Source organism: Cydia strobilella, chromosome Z (assembly GCF_947568885.1).
Source record: "Cydia strobilella chromosome Z, ilCydStro3.1, whole genome shotgun sequence".
NCBI classification, from domain to species: Eukaryota; Metazoa; Arthropoda; class Insecta; order Lepidoptera; family Tortricidae; genus Cydia; species Cydia strobilella.
This window is the reverse complement of record NC_086068.1, coordinates 22,481,085-22,502,928: the sequence shown is the minus strand read 5'-3', so window position 1 is coordinate 22,502,928 and position 21,844 is coordinate 22,481,085. Positions and strand designations below refer to the sequence as shown.

At 36.6% G+C, this 21,844-nt stretch overlaps 2 protein-coding genes across 2 annotated transcripts in view; one reads left to right on the top strand and one right to left on the bottom strand.

Annotated features, from left to right (window-relative positions):
- The window catches only part of LOC134754305 (proton-coupled amino acid transporter-like protein CG1139), a 522,474-nt gene that overhangs the window by 112,697 nt on the left and 387,933 nt on the right, over positions 1-21,844 (bottom strand). The window lies entirely within an intron of this gene.
- LOC134753709 (otoferlin-like) overlaps positions 6,955-21,844 on the top strand; it is a 95,738-nt gene continuing 80,848 nt past the window's right edge. The window contains exons 1-3 of the mRNA XM_063689648.1: positions 6,955-7,033; positions 13,607-13,665; positions 20,175-20,363. Of these exons, the coding sequence (XP_063545718.1) occupies positions 6,955-7,033; positions 13,607-13,665; positions 20,175-20,363 (327 nt within the window). The remainder of the gene's footprint in view (positions 7,034-13,606; positions 13,666-20,174; positions 20,364-21,844) is intronic.

Below are 21,844 nucleotides of genomic sequence, written 5' to 3'. Positions count from 1 at the left end.
TCCCATTTTGTAAACAGTTACAAAACATTTGCCAACTGTGGCTAGGAATCGGTAATTCAAAAGCCCTATTTTGTAACCAGTTACATCCCGGGATTTATTTTCCCGTTTCGAAGCCGGTTACCAATTTTTAGTTACGAAGCGGTACTAAAGGGTACTCGTACTTCTTATTAGGTTTTGTGAGAGCAAAATGTTTGAATATTATCGCGACAAAAGCTAATCGATTTGAGTAAATAAGTATTACTAGAGACCTGTTGCGGCGTCAAAACGCCGCTAGAGTATGGTTCTAAAAGTTAGGTTGCCTGTCCACTGAAGCGGAGCGGTAAACGGGGAAAAAATCCAGCAATAGAATTTCATTAAAATTTCAGAGCGGAGATTTTATGCCATTCAGTCGGTGGATTTTTTCCTCGCTCATCGCTCCGCCACCTCGCTCTGCTTCTGTGGACAGGCAGCCTAAAACTGAACGCTTAATGAAATCAGGAAATGTGACGTCTTCAGATGAATCACTGGCTGTCACTATCTATTTGATGCTGACTATACCCACAGAATATGAAATCTTACACATAATTATTTCTTATAAAATGGCGACACGTTTGTATAATTTTAGCGTATTATATTTCGGTCGCGTAGCACCTACCAGCATGTTTTGTGATCGTTAGTTTTGATGCAAAAAAGACATAATTATTGTCTATCTTTTTGCATCTTTCTAAACTAAAAATCATGATACGCGACCGCGATATGATACGGTAAATCAAGGTTTCGTGGATAGGATGCCTTCTTGTCATTTGGCTCTCATGCCTAAAATTTCATAGGGCTAGAGTATAATTTATATTTAATTCTCTTTTTCCTATTATTCATGAGACTGAAGTTTACAAACATTTTACAAACATTCCGTGACATTCCGTGTCTGGGCTATACCGCGAAAATCGAAGTTCAAATTGCGGGCATCTTTCTCTGTCACTCTAATTACGCCTTCATTGGAGTATAAGAGAAAGATCCCGCAATTTGCGAATTTCGGTTTTCGCGGTAGACCCTCTGACCTAATAATAGACATAGTATATACACGTAGTTATAGACATGAAACCGAGCGACCAGGGTATGGATGGCATTGGATGGTATAGAAAGGAGAAGCAGAATTGTTGCAAAAGTGACCGCTTTCAGCTTTAAATAATAGTTCCTAATCTCTCCGGTGGCGCTAGTTAGGCTCTGGAATATGTGTATAACATGAACCATATAAGGCAACAAATAACCCGACCAAATTACCTAGGTTGTTTTTAGTAGTATTTCGGTGTATGGTGGCGCCGCCTAATTACTGTTTTTTTAATGGACACTTTTCGTACATAGAGATTTGGCTCCTTTATAAAGTCTCCATGAACCAGGGGTAAGAGAAAGACATATTCATGTATTGACAGTTTCATGTATGGCAGCATAATCCTTTTTAGGGTTACGTACCCAAAGGGTAAAAACGGGACCCTATTACTAAGACTCCGCTGTCCGTCTGTCTGTCACCAGGCTGTATCTCACGAACAGTGATAGCTAGACAATTGAAATTTTCACAGATGATGTATTTATCTTGCCGCTACAACAACAAATACTAAAAAGTACGGAACCCTCGGTGGGCGAGTCCGACTCGCACTTGGCCGGTTTTTTCTCTTTCACTCTTATAAATTTCGGTATTTCGCCATCGCCTCCATTTCATTCGGCATTTTTTCATGGTCGGGTTATGCCATCATAGCAAACCCGACCATGAAAAAATGCCCGGTCGGTGATAAAAATAAAGCATGGCACTATTTTCTCTTTCCTCTTATAGGAATCGCAATAAGACTATCTTTCTCCATCAAAGAGTGTCAGGCCCTTGAACCCAATTTAGTTTTTTTTAATTAACTTTTTTGAAAATCTGTACAACGACTGGACCGTGACCTTGGTACCGTTAAAATATCTCTTTCTCGCTCTCGGCGTACGGCCCCCACCTTAAGCGCCTAACACATTACCGCACCGCACCGGTCATTGTGCGATGCACCATAAGTAAGTCACACAATGACCTTGGTGCGGTGCGGTAATGTGTTAGCTGCTTTATAGCCGTATTTAATAGACTATCGTAAAAGCCGTTAGAGACTACCACACCTCACCGCGGCCTTGGTGCGATGCGGCGCACGTATCGATAGTGTGCAAGGTTGTCACTGTACATACGTTAAGGACGCAGCTATAAGTTAGAGCGAGTAAGAGATTTTGACCGCACCAATACGGCTTTTCGAGATATTTTCTTTCTCGCCCTCACTTATGGGTGTGGCGCACCAAGATCGCGGTGCGGTGCGGTAGTCTGTTACGGCTTTTACATACGATCGCACATACGCCGCACCGCACCAAGGGCGCGGACCGATGCGGAAAATGGGGTTGACCGGTCCACATAATTAGCAGAGGGCGCCAGCATAGCTTGCCCTGTCAATCCCTACAATTGAGTAAAATTTTTGTTTTTTTAATTCCCTGGATGCCAGCCTTTTAAGCCAAATCTCATAGAAAAAGGGGCAAGCTATGATGGCGCCATCTCTGCAAACCTTTGACAGTTGCCAACCCCATTGGCTGACCGTTTACCTTAAAGATCCGACATCATTTAACATCCTCATAAGAACAAACCTCGCCATACGTGCTTTTTGAAGTAAATATAGATGCTTTTCCCCACCGTTTTGTATGGTTTATGGTGGGCTGGTGGGCTACAAATTCTGTCCCTCACGGGCGCACGCGGTAAGCCACTTCTATAGGATCCTACCTTCTATGTGCCAAAGCAACAATAAAATAATTTTTAAGAAAAAAAACCGACTTCAATGGGGGATGCCGCTGAAAGCATTCTTAGATTCCAGACAATGAAATTAAAAAGACAGCATCTTTTGCCTAATTATGTAGAAAAGGAGGTAAACACCCACTTTTCTAGTAGCATTTCGTTTTTGTAAGGGTCGCAGTTCTAACCTAACCTAACCTACTTTTCTGGTATCATTTCGTTTCTGTAAGGGTCACAGCTTTAACCTAACCTAACCTACTTTTCTGATAGCTGTTCTGTTCTGTGAGAATCGCAGTTCAAAAGCTACCCACCCACCTAACCCACTTTTCTAGTAGCATTTCCGGGTCTGGGTCTGGGTCCGGATCCGAGTCCGGGTCCGTGTCCGGCTGTCCGGGTCCAGGTTTGGGTCAGTTCGGTCCGGGTCCGGGTCCGAGTTGGGGTCCATGTTCAGACCCGGGTCCGGGTCCGAGTCCGGGTCCAAGTTTGGGTTTGGGTCCATAAGGAAGAGAACAAATCGCCAAACGTGAACTATGTGTCATTGAAGAGTTCCATTCTGATCATCATCAGCAGTTCCACTTCATCAAATGTCACTTTTTTAAATGTAAATGCTGGATTTGTTGATGAAAATACAAAAATCACTATATGTATGCCTTTCACATTTGAGGAGTTCCCTCGATTCCTCATGGATCCCATCATCAGAACTGCTTTTTGACAAAAACGGGACCAATATGTATGTATATACTTACAATCAAAAAAAGAATTTCGAGGGCGGTTCCTCGTGGGTCTCATCATCAGAACTCGAGCTTGACAAAAATATGTCTTAAAAACCTAACTTGCTTAACAAACATAACGAAGAGGACAAATCGCTAAACGTGAACTATGCGTCATTGAAGAGTTCCGTTCTGATCATCATCAGCAGTTCCACTTCATCAAATGTCACTTTTTAAAATGGAAGTGCTGGATTTGTTTATAAAAATACAAAAATCACTATATGTATGCCTTTCACATTTGAGGAGTTCCCTCGATTCCTAATGGATCCCATCATCAGAACTCGAGCTTGACAAAGGTGTTTCTTGAAAACCTAACTTGCTTAACAAACATAACGAAGAGGACAAATCGCCAAACGTGAAATATGCGTCATTGAAGAGTTCCGTTCTGATCATCATCAGCAGTTCCACTTCATCAAATGTCACTTTTTTAAATGTAAGTGATTGATTTGTTGATGAAAATACTGAAATCACTATATTATGCCTTTAACATTTGAGGAGTTCCCTCGATTCCTCATGGATCCCATCATCAGAACTGCTTTTTGACAAAAACGGGACCAATCTGTATGTATATACTTACAATCAAAGAAATAATTTTCAAAATCGGTCCAGAAATGACGGAGTTATGGAGTAACAAACATTTAAAAAAAAACATACAACCGAATTGAGAACCTCCTCCTTTGAAATCTTGAAGTCAGTTAATAAACATGTGTCATCTTGATGAGTACGATGTGGATGACACATGTCTGACATGTTGTCAAACACAATAATAAAATTGTATGGTGTTTTAATGTAACTTTTAGTGTGGTGTATGCATGTTACAGTCTCAAAACAAATATTTGAATGGATTGGATACCTTACATACCTTACATATATAGGTTTGAATTCAATGAGGGCTAACGCGTATGAATTCGCCGCTAGGGGCGCTAGTGTAGATGGTGGTCTTTTCCATAGTTCGAAATGTCAAATGTCACTTGTCACTTCAATGACTGACAGCTTTTCTATAGTCTTTTGGACCACCATCAACAGAGGCGCCAACTGGTGAGCAAAAAAACGATAGCCCTCATTCAATCTCAAGTCAGAACAAAGATCACGTGGTACATTTTTTCAAATTAACTTTTTAGTACTTTTTCGGGAAAAAATCAAAAAACTAAGAGCTTATTGCAAATCTGTATCATGAGACGAATCAAATGACATATAATTTATTAAAATCGGACCATAACTGTAGATCTGATGGGATGAACAAAAATCGGCCTCGCGTAATATATATATAGATTAAAATTTAGATATCATATTCAAACGTTACTGACATTACTAAACTCGACTAGGTTTTGTCGAATAATATTCGAAAATATGTAAGCAAAAAGCTAATCCATTTGAGTGACTACTTTTTACCGAAACGGTATAGATATTGTTAACTAATATGCATAAACAAAAGCTCCCCGATTATAATCTGAGGCGTGACTGAAATAAATACGCGGCCCGGACACGGCTCGGTCTAACGTGAGTCATCCTTAACACGGTATTCGACTGAAAAGCTCTCCATTATCACGATTGTGTAAAATACTATTTAAAATTATTTGGCATAATTCATGTAAATAAAGTAAATTGTAAGATAAAAATTGCTTATTTTACTCATTACATTTTTATTTAACATTTAATTTCCCTAAAACATATCATTGGTTGTGTAATGCTGTTGACTATTGGTAATTTTAGAATGAAAAAGTAAAAAATTTAATATTAAGACCCAATCTCGCTGATTTTAATCATTTTAAAATTACTGCAGTTTCCTAAAATACGTGTTTTTTTTAAATATTGCAATTTAATAAATAATATAGGACATTCATATACATAATAACTAATGTTTTTCGTTATGCGTTATTATCTTATTATGACCAGACATGCAAAATCTCCGATTGAAAGTAAGTCCTAAGATAAAAATCATGTCACGTCTATTTTTGCCTTGTCTTTTTGGTTTCCTCGTATTCGATATGAAAAGTAGAGTGGTTACAGTTTGGCAAAAAAGAGTAGAAATTAAAAAGTGGCAACACTGTAGTGTCGTCCCGTTTTTCTTATATTGATTTGAAATGGACTGGCACCAAGCATCATTTCATCCCTTTGTTAACAATCTTCTATGATACAAATAGCTCCAGTTTAGCTTATTGTTACGGAAGGGCAACTACGGAACCCTAACTGAGCGTGGCCCGACATGCTTTTGGCCGTTTTTTTTCATAATTATTTGGTAAGAACCGTTTTGTGGACAAATTATGAATCGTAATGATCAAATGACACAATTTCTAAAAGTTTAGATACAATATTACGTAGTAAAAGACACTCACTAAAAACTCCAAATTAGTTTAAAATAAATTATTTATTTTGAGTTTTCTATAATTAAAACAATACAAATCTCTTATCCAATAACTTGCGTTTTTCCTGAGCGTTTTTCTCTCTGTCTTAACTTGATCTCCTGTCAATGTCATTATTGTCCAAAACCGCGGCAAACCATCTGTCACTTGTCAGATAATTTAAAAATAAAACTAAAAGACCGTTTGAGATATCCTAAACATCTAATATTAGGTACTATTTAATCACAATATATAAGTAGGGAAATTATTAAGTACCTATTATTTCAACAAAAAAATAGATGAAATTATTCTTACCGTAACGCAATATTTCATAAAACAAAATATTACATACATTCAATACGGCTATTGCCATCTTTTAATAATAGGCGTTTCAGTGCGCTGTTTACTTACATGTATGATTTTGACTAATATTTGTCCACTTGTATTGATGTAGGTAGTAGGTAGGTCTAAACAATAGTAGGTAGTAGTCATTGACAGGTCCAACTTATTATATGTATATTAAAAAAGTATCGCTGAAATACCCATTTCAATAACCCGAATATACCTATTTATTACGCGTGAGCCTCCTTGTCCTGTCCTGCGGCCGAAAGATTAATGAGTTTTGCCAAATATGTATTGTGTTATCTGTAAATGTGTTAAGGCCGGTCACTGGTCGCGGCCTGTGGAATTTTTAATGTGGAACTGAGCAGGAACTGGGGATGCTGCGGGCGCCGGGATTGATGCAGGGTGCGCACGGAGGGCGCTGGCGCGGGTGGGGGCGGGGGCAGCGCCCGCCCTGCCGCGTCCGGGGCCCGGGGCCGCCCGCCCTCACTCCGCCGAGCACGCGCGCGTGGTTCGATGCTCGCTCGCCGTCCGCCGCCAGCCCTACCCGTTGTGCTCGAGCGAAAAACTTATTTTACTACAATTATGAAGATAACAAAACCTCACCACGTTTTTTCGGTGACATAAGACAAAAGTAGTCAGGGACGAATTTTAATGATTCTCAGCTCGTTATAGATGAATTGTGTGGTTGACCTTTTAACAACAAAAAAAAATCAACACTACAAAAATGTCGCTCGTTGTAAAACTAAACCGTTTCAAGGTCCTGAAATGCAAATCTGAGAAATATGCGAGATTGCAGTTCAGAGGTAAGTTTTTGTACAAATATCAACTGTTTATAAAATGTTTTGTTGTGATTCAAAATCATAATTGAAATATACTTAAATATATGTTTAATTCATATCTTTAAATATACAATGTGGTATTTTATAGGTATGTACATAAATGCATCGTAAGATTCAGTAATCTTGCTCTGTTCAATATTTATGTAATTTTGATTAAAGTTTTCAAAGGAAACGTGTTTCGCGTAAACTGAAAGGCTGGATTTTTTAAGTACCTTCCTTCCGACATAAAATTTGATGAACCTGTTTAACGCTCACAGCAATGAGCAAACTGCGAATGTTATTTCAGAAGAAGAATGCTTTAGAAATTAAACAATAAAGTATGTGCGCGAATGTTGTTTATAATTTTTTTATCACAAAATTATAGTTGTGTGACTTTTTATAATAGATTTCTGAAAGGTTTCTTAGAAGGATAGGGGACGACCGATTCTTCATAATACAAACGTAGTCCTCATTTTCCTCCCTGGATATTGACATTATGGAAAATATTTTTATACTATTCAATGTATTTTAATCATAGGTAGCTATGCCAAAGCTAATATGCCCGACCGTTTGTTTTTTTTTACTTTATTATAAGGGCCCACTGAATATCAGTCCGCCGAGCCGTTGTATATACTATGTCTATGGCCGAGCCGGACGATATCGGCCTGTCAGTTGTTCGGAATTGTCAAATTTTTGTTCTAATAGGAGCTTAAGAAGCTTTTAAAAATTTGTATTAAACCTGTTTTTCGGTACTAACTTATAATAAAAAAAAAAAAAAAACAAACGGTCGGGAATAGCTATGATTAAAATACGTGAAATTGTGTAAAATTTTTTTTAATAATGTTAATATCCAGAGAGGAAAATAGGGAATACGTTAAATAATTTAAAGTATAGGTGTTGGGGTGAGGTGGCGTGTTGTTCATTGTCGTGTAGCAACAAGTAAGTAAGGTAGGTAGAGGGCCGCGGTGGTCGACAGCACTCGTAGCGGGCGGCGGCGTACCTACTACCTACTTGTTGCGGCGTGACGTCAATGCCGTTGCAGCAGCGCGGCTCTTTGTTGTTGAACTACCTTTTATTGCCTACTCTCTTACTACCCCCAAAATATAGTTCTTGCCAGTAAATAGTGTTAATCCCACCAAAAATATTTTCATGTATAATGTTGCCAAGCCGAAACCATAAGGCTCGCACTGTCAAAAAGTTATCAGATCTCTTGTAGAGCCAAGCTTCTAACTCTACAAGCCTTAACTTCACAAACTACACCTTAGTCAAAATATGTGGCTTGGCCGTTTCGCTATAGTCACATGGGCGTAAAAATATTATTCACTATTCATTATTTTATGTTATAATATAGTTCTTGTAGTAACGAAACGACCAAGCTACATATTTTGACTAAGGTGTAGAGTTTGTGAAGTTAGGGCTTGTAGAGTTAGAGGCTTGGCTCTACAAGAGATCTGATAATTTTTTCTACAGTGCGAGCCTTATGGTTTTTGGTGGGATTTCACTTCTTTTTGTATATTTGCTTATGACAATCTACCATCCATTAATTTAAAGGGTTGAGGGTGATTTACGAAAAATCCTGAAATACGTATCTGGGGGCATCTTTTATACAATCTTAATTTTACTGATTCGCCATACAAACTTCAACCCCCTTTTCCCGCCTAAAGCGTTTTCCACCCCTTTTCACTCTTACGGGGTGATTTTGGGGTTGAAAACTATTATATAACCTGTCCCATAACAACAACTATGTACTATGTACTAACCACATTTCAACTAAATGGGTTCAGCGGTTATTGATTCCCCATACAAAATTCCACCTCCCTTTTCACCCCCTTAGGGACAAAAAATTTCAAAATTTAGATTTTTTCTGTTGTTTATGTACTAATACTATCTAAACAACTATCTAAACTATCATACATACCAAATATCAGTTTCCAAAGACTTCTGGAACTGTTCTAAGAGTTTTGATGATGAGTAAGTGAGTCAGTGACGATATTATACGATTATATTATACGATATACGCCAAGTGGAATAGATTTTTCTTGCGTTATTTTTATGTTTCTTGAGAAAATGATACTTACCTACAGTTAAAATAACAACAATAGTTTGCACTTCTAATCCACTCTTATAAGTCAGGCATTCCTAGAAGATACACAGTGGTTCATTTCCCTTAAAACAATGTGGTTATGATAAAAATAACTATTAAGTTATTGTTCTTCACCAGGGAAATATTTCAAAACTTACTTTAAATACCTTATAGAACTGCTTAAAAAGAGAGAGCAATTGTATCTGCCGCACCGGCATTTTTATATAAAGTACAGAAAGTCTAAAACCTCTTTCATGATATACCTACTCGTACCCAACTTCAGCCACCTTCATTAATTGAGTAGACCGATAAGTAAACAAGCCATTTACTTTCAGTATACTTAAATCATCAAATTCAAGAGCGACTAAGTGAAGTCGTTAAGTGTAGTGTACTGAACATGTTCAACGTTTTGGTGTCTATCGAAAGCATCGTGCGATTGTGCGGAAAGAGAAAAGTCGTGTAATGTATGGGCCCCAATACATTCCACGACTCTTCTCTTTCCGCACTCCGCATAGACTCTAGAGGCACAGATGTTTTGTGACGGCAGTAAACTGACTTTTTAATAAACTCTCGACTCGACATAATAACTGATGGCTCGGATTTGTATATGTCACAATACAAGTCTTTGACATAATAAAAAAAAAGCCTTTTATTTCCCGATAAATTATTACAGATACATAATTAACGATTTCTTGCTTTATGATGGTTAGTAAAAATTTTGTTTTTTTGCTTTAATACTAGTTTTTGGTTGTTAGTTGCTTATAAATATTTACTAAATAATTTGTATATAACAGGAACCCCTCTCAGGTGAAGGCCTCTTCCAAAGTTTACCATTTTGATCGGTCAAGTGCGGTTTGATGCCAGTTTGGTCCAGCTATTTTAATGATGTCCTCGTCCCAGCGTGAGTGTGGCCTTCCACTGCGTCGCTTGCCTTGAGGGCCTTTCCATAGGGTGACGATTTTCGTCCATCTGCGGCCTTTAAGTCGTGCCACATGTCCGGCCCATCGCCATTTCAACTTTTGAGCTTGGTTGAGAGCATCTATAGTTTTAAGCGCGGTTCTTATCTTCGTGTGTCGTATCTTTTGAATTTTTTTCAAGTTCAACATGCTACGTTCCATTTCTCTTTGGCATGTAATTATTAAATTCTGGATTTTTTTGGTGAATTTCTACGTTTGACTTGCATATATTAAACATGGAATTATACATGTGTTCATAACTTTCCTTTTCAGCTTTATTGGCATTTTACTTTTAAACACTTCCTCAAGACTACAGTACTTTTTCCATGTAATTTCCATGTAATTGAGTAGACCGATAAGTAAACAAGCCATTTACTTTCAGTATACTTAAATCATCAAATTCAAGAGCGACTAAGTGAAGTCGTTAAGTGTAGTGTACTCAACATGTTCAACGTTTTGGTGTCTATCGAAAGCATCATGCTAGAGTCTGTGCGGAAAGAGAAGAGTCGTGTAATGTATGGGCACCAATACATTCCACGACTCATCTCTTTCCGCACTCCGCACAGACTAGAGGCTTTGACTTTTTAATAAACTCTCAACTCGACATAATAACTGATGGCTCGGATATGTATATGTCACAATACAAGCCTTTGACATAATATTCCCTAAATATACAGAAACCCGAGACTGATATCGAAAGTTCGTTACTCAATGAGTAAAATCACATCAACATCTTTTTTTTAAGTTTTACATAGTAAGTAGTTACATTTAGTTGGACGGACGTTAGGCTCCGTTGTTGACTATGATATGTAACACAATATAGTTTCAAAAACTTTATTTTTAAATTATCTCATTTACAAGTGGCCATAAGTGGCCCCCTTTTTTAAAATTCATTTGTTTACGTTACATGACAGTCTTTGGGTCACAAACTTACATATTTATAAATAATAATAAAATTTCTTTATTTCGGTCAAATGCATCCATAGAGTGTTAGTACTACAAGCAGAATCTTAATCTAGTGTTAGTATTTAATACAATAGGTACCTACTTATATTATGAATTGAACAACACTTTTAATTTGGTCGGTCCAGTGCTTGAGGATCGGACAATCAAACCTATCGGCAATTTCTCTTAGAATGCTGTTGGGACTACATCTCACACGACTTAGTAATGAGACTATATTTTTACGTAATATAGTCTCAAAACTATACGTGCGAGCTGCCACAAACATGCACGATGCAGAGCACCTGCTGGGCAGTCCCATCAGCATTCTAAAAGAATTGTTGTACTGTACGCGCAAGGCGTTGTATGCTCGTTTCGTGTACCGGACCCACAGGCTGCTCGTGTACAAGGATTGACAGTATGATTTGAACAGTGTGATTTTTACATCATGTGAGCAACGAGCAAACCTGCGGGTAATCATATTACTCCGAACCGCCAACGCCCTGCGCTCCCTTTCTAAGTCTAGATCATCCCTTAGGTCGCTCATGAGAACGTGTCCCAGATATTTAACCTTGTCCACAACTTGCAATGGTTCAACAAAATAGGTGGTACATAGTATGGCTTGATTTTACCCGCCTTAAATATCATCACCTCACTCTTTTTGGTGTTGTACTCTAGTCCATGGGTCAAGGCGTAGGCTTCGCAGTGGGCAAGCAGCTGCTCCAGTGCACTGACAGACGGGCTCAGTAGCACCATGTCATCGGCATAACTTAGGCTGTTGACACAAGTGCCACCCACATAGCACCCAGCATGCATGCCACTCAGCCCGACTATCAGCTCGTTGATGTATAGGTTGAAGAGCTTCGGTGAGGTGATACCGCCCTGTCTTACCCCACATTCAAGCCTATACTCACTGGATAAACTGCTCGCCCACCTGACCTGGTTTATCTGATTGCTGTACCAGTGCCTAAACAGTCCCACACACTCCCTCGGTATACCTGTCTCACTTAGTTTTTGCCAAAGCAGATCATAATTGACTCGATCAAATGCCTTGGACAAATCGAGGAAACAGGCGTATACTGGGGTTTTCCTATCTGTATAATACCTGACCGTGTGCTTAAGACATAGAACTGCACTATCCGTGGACAGCCCCGCCCTAATATTTATTTAATTTAATTTAATTTATACCAAATTTCAACTTAATTGGTCCAGTAGTTTTGGAGAAAATAGGCTGTGACAGACGGACAGACAGACAGACGCACGAGTGATCCTATAAGGGTTCCGTTTTTTCCTTTTGAGGTACGGAACCCTAAAAATCACGTTTGTTGTATGGGAGCCCCACTAAAATATTTAGTTTATTATGTTTTTAGTATTTGTTGTTATAGCGGCAACAGAAATACATCATCTGTGAATATTTCAACTGTCTAGCTATTACGGTTCATGAGATACAGCCTGGTGACAGACAGACGGACAGACGGAGAGACGGACAGCGAAGTCTTAGTAATAGATTTAGATTTATTTATTTCAGGATAAACATTAAGTACACTATAAATTTGCATCAATGTCAATATTATGCTTATCTTCTTATCATGATCGTCAAACATTACATACTAACAAATATAAAATAAATTGAAATATGGTCCCGTTTTTACCCTTTGGGTACGGAACCCTAAAAAAGTTTCTTCCGATAATATGATAATACATTGAGCTTTTTCACGATCATGTTCGTCTTGTTAAATAGTACATTTCGATGCTAGTGCGGAAAGTATGTCATTACTAGAAGAATGACATTTCCGCACGTGTATCGAACGACGCTTTTTAATACAGTTGCGAAAAAATAAGAAAAGAAACAAGTAAGGAATGGAATTCGAAACTTTTGTATTATTAATTCTGTGACATCATTGACATTGACATTATGTAGAGGTGTTTTTCTAGCTTTTATTCGACTAGAATAGATTTTGTTATTAATTATTATTGAACCCACTTCAATGAAAGATTTTTTTTTTCAAATGCATGTTCTATAAGACAGAAACAATTGTAAATATTAAAACATTGTACTAAGTATTATTACCTAAATATCGTTATTTACGATTATTTGTGTATCGTATATTTATAAAAACAATATCGACTGTTGCCTTTGGAAACTTAAAACATTCTTGCAGTAAGAAAATACGCCTCTTCTTTATAGGCGTTCCGTTCCATTCAGACAACTTATTAAGAACGGTTTTTCAACATTAAAAAATAAACGTGTTATACTTATAATGATGAAGAGGCAAGTAATAAAATATGAAATATGCATATTTTTCGTATTCTTACATTAACAGTAGGTTTTTATGTTGATTACGACGTTGAAAGGAAACTAATATTAACACTCATCAATAAGTAGTCAAGTAGTAAAAATTTAAAAAAATTGGAAAAGTAAAAAGCACTAGTTCGCGAAAACCAACTTTCCGCACGCTAAACAGCCACGAAAAGTAGCACTTTTTGAGCAACTGTATTAAAAAATAAGTTCAAATAACACTTTCACTAGGTATACCTAATGTCATAATCTAAATAACAAAAATATTCTTGTTCCAGGCTCCACCAAACACTCCTCGGTGCTGGTGGACAACGAGGAAATCATCTTTGTAAATGAGGTAAGCCGGAATGTGCTGTTTCATCCTAAGTTGCGTATTTATATTTGTTGGAGGGTGCTGCCTGCTGCCACTGGTAATGCCGTGTGATTAACTCGCTGGAGTCCCGAGGGACGCGACGGCTGTGCCCGCGGCCTACTTCCTTGAGCGGAGCGGAGGTCAAGGTTGTTTATAACTCCCATGTTTCTTACAGCGTTAACTAGTCTATTTCACCTTATCTAGTTACTTACAATTACAAGTCTTATAAACTACTAGCTGTTGCCCGCGACTTCGTATGCGTGGATTTGTATGTTGGTGGTTATATAAGTATTTTACATAGCATAGAACATTAAGGATGACTCACGTTAGACCGGACCGTGTCCGGGCCGGAGCTTCCGGCGCTTCGTTTTCTATGGAAGGCATCACGTGATCACCACGTGATGTCATAGAAATTTATATTTCACAAACTACAAAGTGTCAAGCCCCTAAATGAAAAAAAATGTTCTCGATATAATCCCTCTCAAAAGAGCATTGTGAGCCGATTCTAAATATGTATCACATCATTACATTTCAGTCACGTGTTTTAAATTATAATTAAAATAATTTTCAAAACATACCAAGTTCGGGCTCCTTCAGATACCATAAGGCAGATTTTTTTTTTGTATCTAAACCCAAGGAAGCAATTTTGAAAATAATTTCATTAAGTATTTATTTTTTATTTTTCAATATTACAAAGTACCAGAGTTCTACTTCAGTACCTATTTTACGAGACTTATGGAACTACTGCAGATACGGTACATATTAATCATAAAATTATACGTAATAACCATATAGGTAATCCTTTAACTGCGCGTTTTCATCAGTTGGTATAGTTTGTTTAGTTTTTCACACAAAATATCAAGTTTGGGCTTCTTCAGATAAGATATAACTAACTGATTTTGTTGTACAATATACCACAAATATTTAACATCATTTCATATTTAACCCCAAGAAAGCAATTTTGAAAATAATTTCATTTAGTATTTTTTGAACGAGATCTAGTACTTAAGTAGTTTTTTTTAATACGTCATAAATCGTAAACCGCAATTCACCTTTCACTCACGTTTCAAATAAAAAATGCATTGTTTAAATTGTGTAATGTACGGAACCCTCGGTGCGCCGGTTTTTATTTAATTTTTTGGTGCCGCGGGTCAAATTGATTTATATGGACTAAAGATCAATCGTGCCAATTTTCATAGCTAACACTATTTGCAGCGTCTTTTGGCGAACCGCTATCACTACATGAAAAATGCCAAATAATTAAAAAAAACCCTTTTAATGTCGTAATAACTCCTAATTTTGATAACTCAAAAACCGGACAAGTGCGAGTCGGACTCGCGTTCCAAGGGTTCCGTACATTACACAATTTAAACAATGTAGTTTTTATGTAAAACGCGAGTGAAATGTTTTTAAAAAACCGGCCAAGTGCGAGTCGGACTCGCGTTCCAAGGGTTCCGTACATTACACAATTTAAACAATGTATTTTTTATGTGAAATGTCTTTAAAAAACCCCTAGGGGTCGTATCAAAAACTAAGTAATTAAGTCCGACTCACGCTTGACTGTACATTTATAATAGGTTTTTCGGTGATCTATAGGTAAAGATCTATTTTGTGTATTTTTTTCAAAATTTTAGAAACAGTAGTTTCGGAGATAAAGGGGAGAATGGTCATTTTTTGCCTATTTTCTTGAACAACTACTAAATTGTTTATCCTAAAATTTTGAGATTCTCACAATGAGAATAAATTGATTTATATGGACTAAAGATCAATCGTGCTAATCAATTTCATTTGATATATAACACGATATAGTTTGAAAATTTTTATTTTTTAATTTTCTCATTTACCCCCAAAAGTGGCCCCGATGTTTAAAATTCATTTATTTACGTTACATGTCCGTCTTTGGGTCACAAACTTACATATGTATACCAAATTTCAACTTAATTGGTCCAGTAGTTTCGGAGAAAATAGGCTGTGACAGACGGAGAGACAGACAGACGCACGAGTGATCGTATAAGGTTTTTTCCTTTTGAGGTACGGAACCCTAAAGTGATCATGTTCGCTATAGTTTTCATTTGATGTCTTTCTTACGCTCTATTCCCACGATTTTTCTCATATTTTTTGGACCTATGGTTCAAAAGTTAGGGGGGGGGGACACAATTTCTGTTTCTTTCGGAGCGATTATTTCCAAAAATATTCACTTCATTAAAAAAAAACTCACCCCCACTTTACGTGTAGTCTATATGCCATCTTAGTAAGACTAGGCGTCTTTGACTTGCACTTGCACCTCCTAAACGAATTGCCGGAAACGGAATTATGTTATAGCGAGAGAGACTAGTGCTGCCATCTATGAACAAGTATGGGAACAAATCAAATTATTTTATTAAATATTTAGTTTTTTTTTAATGGACGTGGCTTTAATAAAAAAACTAATCAAAACATTAAATAAAATAATTTGATTTGTTCCCAAACTTGTTTTCCCATATATTACCTAATAAGTATTAAAGCGCTACAAGGGTTTCTATCGTGGAATCTTGTGTGACTTAGTGAGGACTAGGAGGAGGAGGTGTGACTGTCTACTATATAATTTTCTAGTCAGTATTTTGATGTTTTAGGTACTGTAATATTGAAAAGTGTATACTCAAATAATGTTCCAATTAATTTTAAATTCGATATCGAATGTACCGCCTGACATGTAACTTGGTGTTATTAATAAATTATTTGTATTTGTATAGTACCTCTTAGTTCGATGAAATTTAAATCCTATTCAATTAGAACAGTCGCTTTTGCTTTGTTTCGTTCAATTTTCCAACAAAGCAAAAATAACTCTTTTTCCTACATTATACAACGCAAAATGAATTCTATTTCCTACACTATAGGTTCAAATTTCAGTAGCAAACTTTAGATTTTTCATTTGCATGGCTTAAATTTGTATTTGTATGGCCTTAGGAGGTTAAATAGTAGATTGTTAACCAAGGGATGAAAGGCAGTCATTTCTGCCGAGGTATTTTTGGCGCTCGAACGCAGTGAGAGCGCCAATAGTCCGAGGCTGAAATGATGCCTTTCACCCGAGTTAAACACTCTACTTTTCATTTCGAATACGAGGAAAGTAAAATGCATGTCTTTTTTAAAACATGACCAAGTATAATTTTTTATAGTATTTTTAGGTACCCTACCTTCAGTTAACAATTTAGGCAAAAGTGTCTCTATTTATAGAATGGAGAGTCAAATATCAGAATGGAAATTGTATAACAAATACATTTAAATTCAAATTTCAATTGCTTATCGTAAAAAAATTCAAAAAATCGTACTTCGAACGTAAAATGCTCTAGTGCAGACACGTATCATTTTCTGCACACCTTTTAGAACAACAATGACCCTCTTTCAGAGCATGAGAAATGAAAAATATTGTACGCGATTGTTCATAATTTACAGCGTACGTTGTTATTTTTTTCTTCTTCGATTCTAAGTTTGCTTACCTGTAGCCTGTAGCCTTTCCACGATTGCCTTAGCAGTGTCAAACGGACATATTCGCTAACGCCTGTGTAACTTACTTTTTATACCTACATCTCGCTCTCACTAACATGCGAGCACGAGCGAGATGCATATAGAAAGTAAGTTATGCACACGCTAGCGAATATGTCAGTGTCACACTGGTGGTAGCCGTCCTGAACGCTAACAAATAGGATTTGTGCTAGTATGAAAATACAGTCCCCTGAATATTTACGAGTTACCGGATTGCACTGTTTTATGGATAGCTTACCTAAACCTATAAGCGTGACAATTTTATTTTTACAACAACGTACTGAAATAAGGTAGACATAATATGTTAGAAAGTAACAGAAACTTTTAAAGTGCCTAATCTCTCCGAAAGAAAAAAATATGCGTCCCCCTCTTCCCCCCTTTCTCTATTAACTTTTGAATCAAGGGTCCAAGGGTCCAAAAATATTAAAAAAAGATTGCGTAGATCATAATCAGCGAAGAAGGCAGTCACCGTTTAAGTAGTTCCGTTCACATATCTTAATAAAAAAAACAACGCGTTGCACTCCGGGAGTGCCGGCAGGACTGAAAACTTGAATATTAACCTTGTGCATTTTTGATATTTTGGAATGGTTAGGGAATAATTTTGCACGAATTGCTTTAATTATCAGTATAAAAGTACTATCATTTATGTGGTAAAATACAATATTCATTTATTGCGCTATCGTACACAAACATAAGAGTTAGACCAAGAAAAGTCTGCAACGATTTTGATAGCATAGCACACTCAGTGTAAGTGTTATTTTTAACGTTAAACTTCTATGAAATTATGATTTATGACGTATAAATAACACTTGCACTGCGTATGCTATCAAAATCGCTGCAGACTTTTTTTGGTCTAAGTCTAACAATTTATATTACATTAAAAATTTAACACCTCAGAACTATTACAATTATTTAACATTAAAAAGTTTCTCTTGGAAAAATCAACTTCCATCCATAATTTCGATCAGGTCACGTGCCGTCTTACGAATGTTCAATCTGTCGGTCACGTGACCTGTCGCGATCACAAAAAGTGCACAGCGCCCCTAAATAAGTTTTCACTTCAAAAATAAAATAATAAATGTAATTATTATCCCAAAGAGTGTTTAGATTTTGTATAGATACAATCAAACACTCTTGAAAATCCTAATTAAATCTTTTACAATCTAATAAATACACTTATGCAAAGTTGTACCTAAGGTAATGAGATGAACGAGTGTCAGCGTTTAGTAAAATTTGTATAAAAAAAACGGGTAGGACTCCGGGAGTGCCGGCAGAAGTGAAAACTTGAGTATTAACGTTGTGCATTTTTGATATTTTGGAATGGTTAGGGAAAAAATTATGTGGTAAAATACAATATGGCGCTATCGTACGCAAACATAACAATTTATATTACATTAAAAAATTTACACTCCAGAACTATTACAATTATTTGACATTAAAAAGTTTATCTCTCGGAAAAATCAACTTCCATCCATAATTTCGATCAGGTCACGTGTCCGGCTTACGAATTTTCAATCTGTCGGTCACGTGACATGTCCCGAGTTCTGTCGCGAGTTTAAATTTTTTTCCCCATCACAAAAAGTGCACAGCGCCGCTAAAGAAGTTTTCACTTCAAAAAAATCGATGCTTAAGTTATAAAATCGTGTGATTTTGAAAGCCAGATAACTGGACTACAATCAATCAGCCTTTTCCTATTTTTCCTCTTTTAAGGCAACAAAGAAATTCAATCGTAATTTTGACAAATATATTGACAGAAAATCATGTACGTATACGAATGATGATACCAGTGTGAAACTCTGTTTAAAATAAATAGGGTAAATAAATCATGTCACACGGAAATCTACTCATTAAATTTTTTATTTATTTTTATTCACAAGTCATAATACTTAAAAAATATAACAAATTATTTCAAAAAAGTACGGATACAACCGAGTTGGTGTAATTCGTTTCTTCCTTATTCACTTAAAATGAAAAAAGTTTGAAGATTTGTATTTACTTAATGGAATACATTTTCATTTTACTGGCATTAATAATACGTCATTTTAAAAACATTTATGACATAATGTCAATATACTAGTCATATACTAGTATTAGACAATTTATCAACAAAATTCTTCACATTTTAACGTAAACAATTTTAATTCTTAAAATTGTCTAATAATCGATTTTCGCTCATGTCATCTCGGATATCCAATATTTGGTATCAATGCATTCAGTATGATATCCTTAACACAAATATTAGGTATGAGATGACAAGCGCGAAAATGTTGAGGGTAGTTACTGTGACGTCATAAAGTCGGCGGTACAAAGAAAAAATGTTTTTTCTTTCATTTAAAGATACTATGTGGGGTGTCAAATGAAAGTGCTTTGTGAGTAGATTACAAATATATAACATACTCATTTTCACTACTTGGTCTAACAAATTTCACAATGCAGAGTTGATTTTGAACTGCTCTAGATTGAAAACTATTGAATGGATTATTCTAAAATACATACCAAGGGACTACCATGTGAGGTATTAAATGAAAGTGCTTTGTGAGTAATTACAAATAATAAATAACATGTAAGTATGTGTGTGACGTATCCATTTTCCACTACTTAGGAGTTTAAAAAAAATTGGCGTTTTCTAAAAATTTGTTGGACCAAGTATTGAAAATGTTATAGTGTGTTACTTATAAGTATATACCCCACTAAAAATGTATTTTGGTAATTAACATTAACAGAAAATTATACTGTTATTCAACTTGATGCATATTCTACCTCTAACAGCCAACAACTCAAAATTTGCATTTGATTACTTTGCCACACATGTGGATAAAATGCAACTTTCTCGTTTTTGCATAATCAAGAGAGTTTTTAATGTTATGCTTCTACTATATATCTATTCAAACACAATTAACATTGTTTATGAATAAATATCATGTATTCTTTACCAGCTAGTGTGATGAAAAGAGTCTTGTATCCATGTGCAGAGGTTCGAGTGGAGCGTTAGTGGAGCGGTGGGCGCGGGCGAGGTGCTGACGCTGCAGCTGCTGGCGCGCGCACGATGGGGCGCGCCGCGCCTGCTCGGCGTGTACCGCTTGGGCCTGCAGATCCTCGTCGCCGACGGCCAACTCTCCATCACCGACACGCTGGTCGACGAGCGCAACAAGCCCGTGCCGGTAACTATCACTACCGTGACCGCTTATTAGACTCCTCTGTGACAATCAATGTGCTGCTTTAAATACCCACGCTAAATCTGTAAATAAAACCTGTTTTCTAAGACTTTAAAAAATGCTTTGAAATATTGCAGTTGTTAATCTTTGACAAATAATAAATTAATTTTGGAAAATCAGTAGTTGCCTGCTACCCCCGGTCTTTTTAAACTTATTAATTTTTCATCGATTTTATTGATTTCCTAAGATAATTTCTGTGGTATGATGGAGGTTCCTGAATGCTATGGGTAAGCATTTCCTTAGACGGCGGGAACGAAGTCCTTTTTGTGCCTGGTGGGGGCCATCTCTGTCCAATCAAAATGTAACATTCATATCAATAATTCAAAATATAACATAAAGAATAAAACCTTCGCGCTTTAAACACATATTAAATCACATTTATAATCGGGTCTATTGCGAATTTATTTTATTACCTTTACTTACCGACGTTTCGACAAAGGTTTCACTGGTCGTGGTCGCGGCCAACTGACGTCCCAGCAAAATGTCAAAACAGAGATTTGTGTGACCACCCGACGTTATCCCGGCCTTTGCCAGGGTCCGTTTTCCTACTAGCTTTTCTTCACTTTGCGCGATCCTGGGCGTCCTCTCGTGTGAGCCCGTTTACGCTCATATCTGCTTTCACGACATCGATTTGTCGCTTTTTTGGTCTGCCGTGAGGTCGGGGACCGTCAAGGGCTGGGTTAAGGCATGGTTAAGGCATATGTTTCCTACGTAGTCAGCTGGCCTGCGACAAACTTGGCCGAACTAGTCATACTTGTTATGAACAAAATGCTGCACTTCATGATAAAAGCAAGCCGCTTTGCACAGTGATAGTAGGGACCAAACTGAGCGATTTGACCCGCAGCAGCGGCAGTTTCACCCCTTAGGAACAGAGATGGCGCCACTTCTTTAAAAAAATATTTCAAAAAATTCTACAAGCTAAACTAATGAACCGATTTAAATGTTTAATATCTCAAATGAAAGCTCATTATATACATTACTTTTAAAAAAATACTCAAAAACATATACTGAATAATTTCAACAAAAAACGGCATCTTAAATTTTTATTTTTTACTCGATTGATAGTTTGTACTTGATTACTCAAAAAAAATGTATGGAACACGAACAGTTTAATACATGTATACCTATATATTACTGAATAAATAACAAGTATTATAAAAAAAACCCGACACCGATACCTCTCATACTTCACGAAATATGAAAGTTTGAATGTGAGTGTAAATTTCTTCAAAATATATTTCAAAAAATTCTACAAGCTAAACTATTTGACCGATTTCAATGTTTAATTGCTCAAATAAAAGCTCATTATATACATTACTTATAAAAAATACACAAAAAACATATACTGAATACTTTTGACAAAACACGGCATCTTAAGTTTTTTTTTTACTCGATTGATACGAACGAATAGTTATATACACACATAT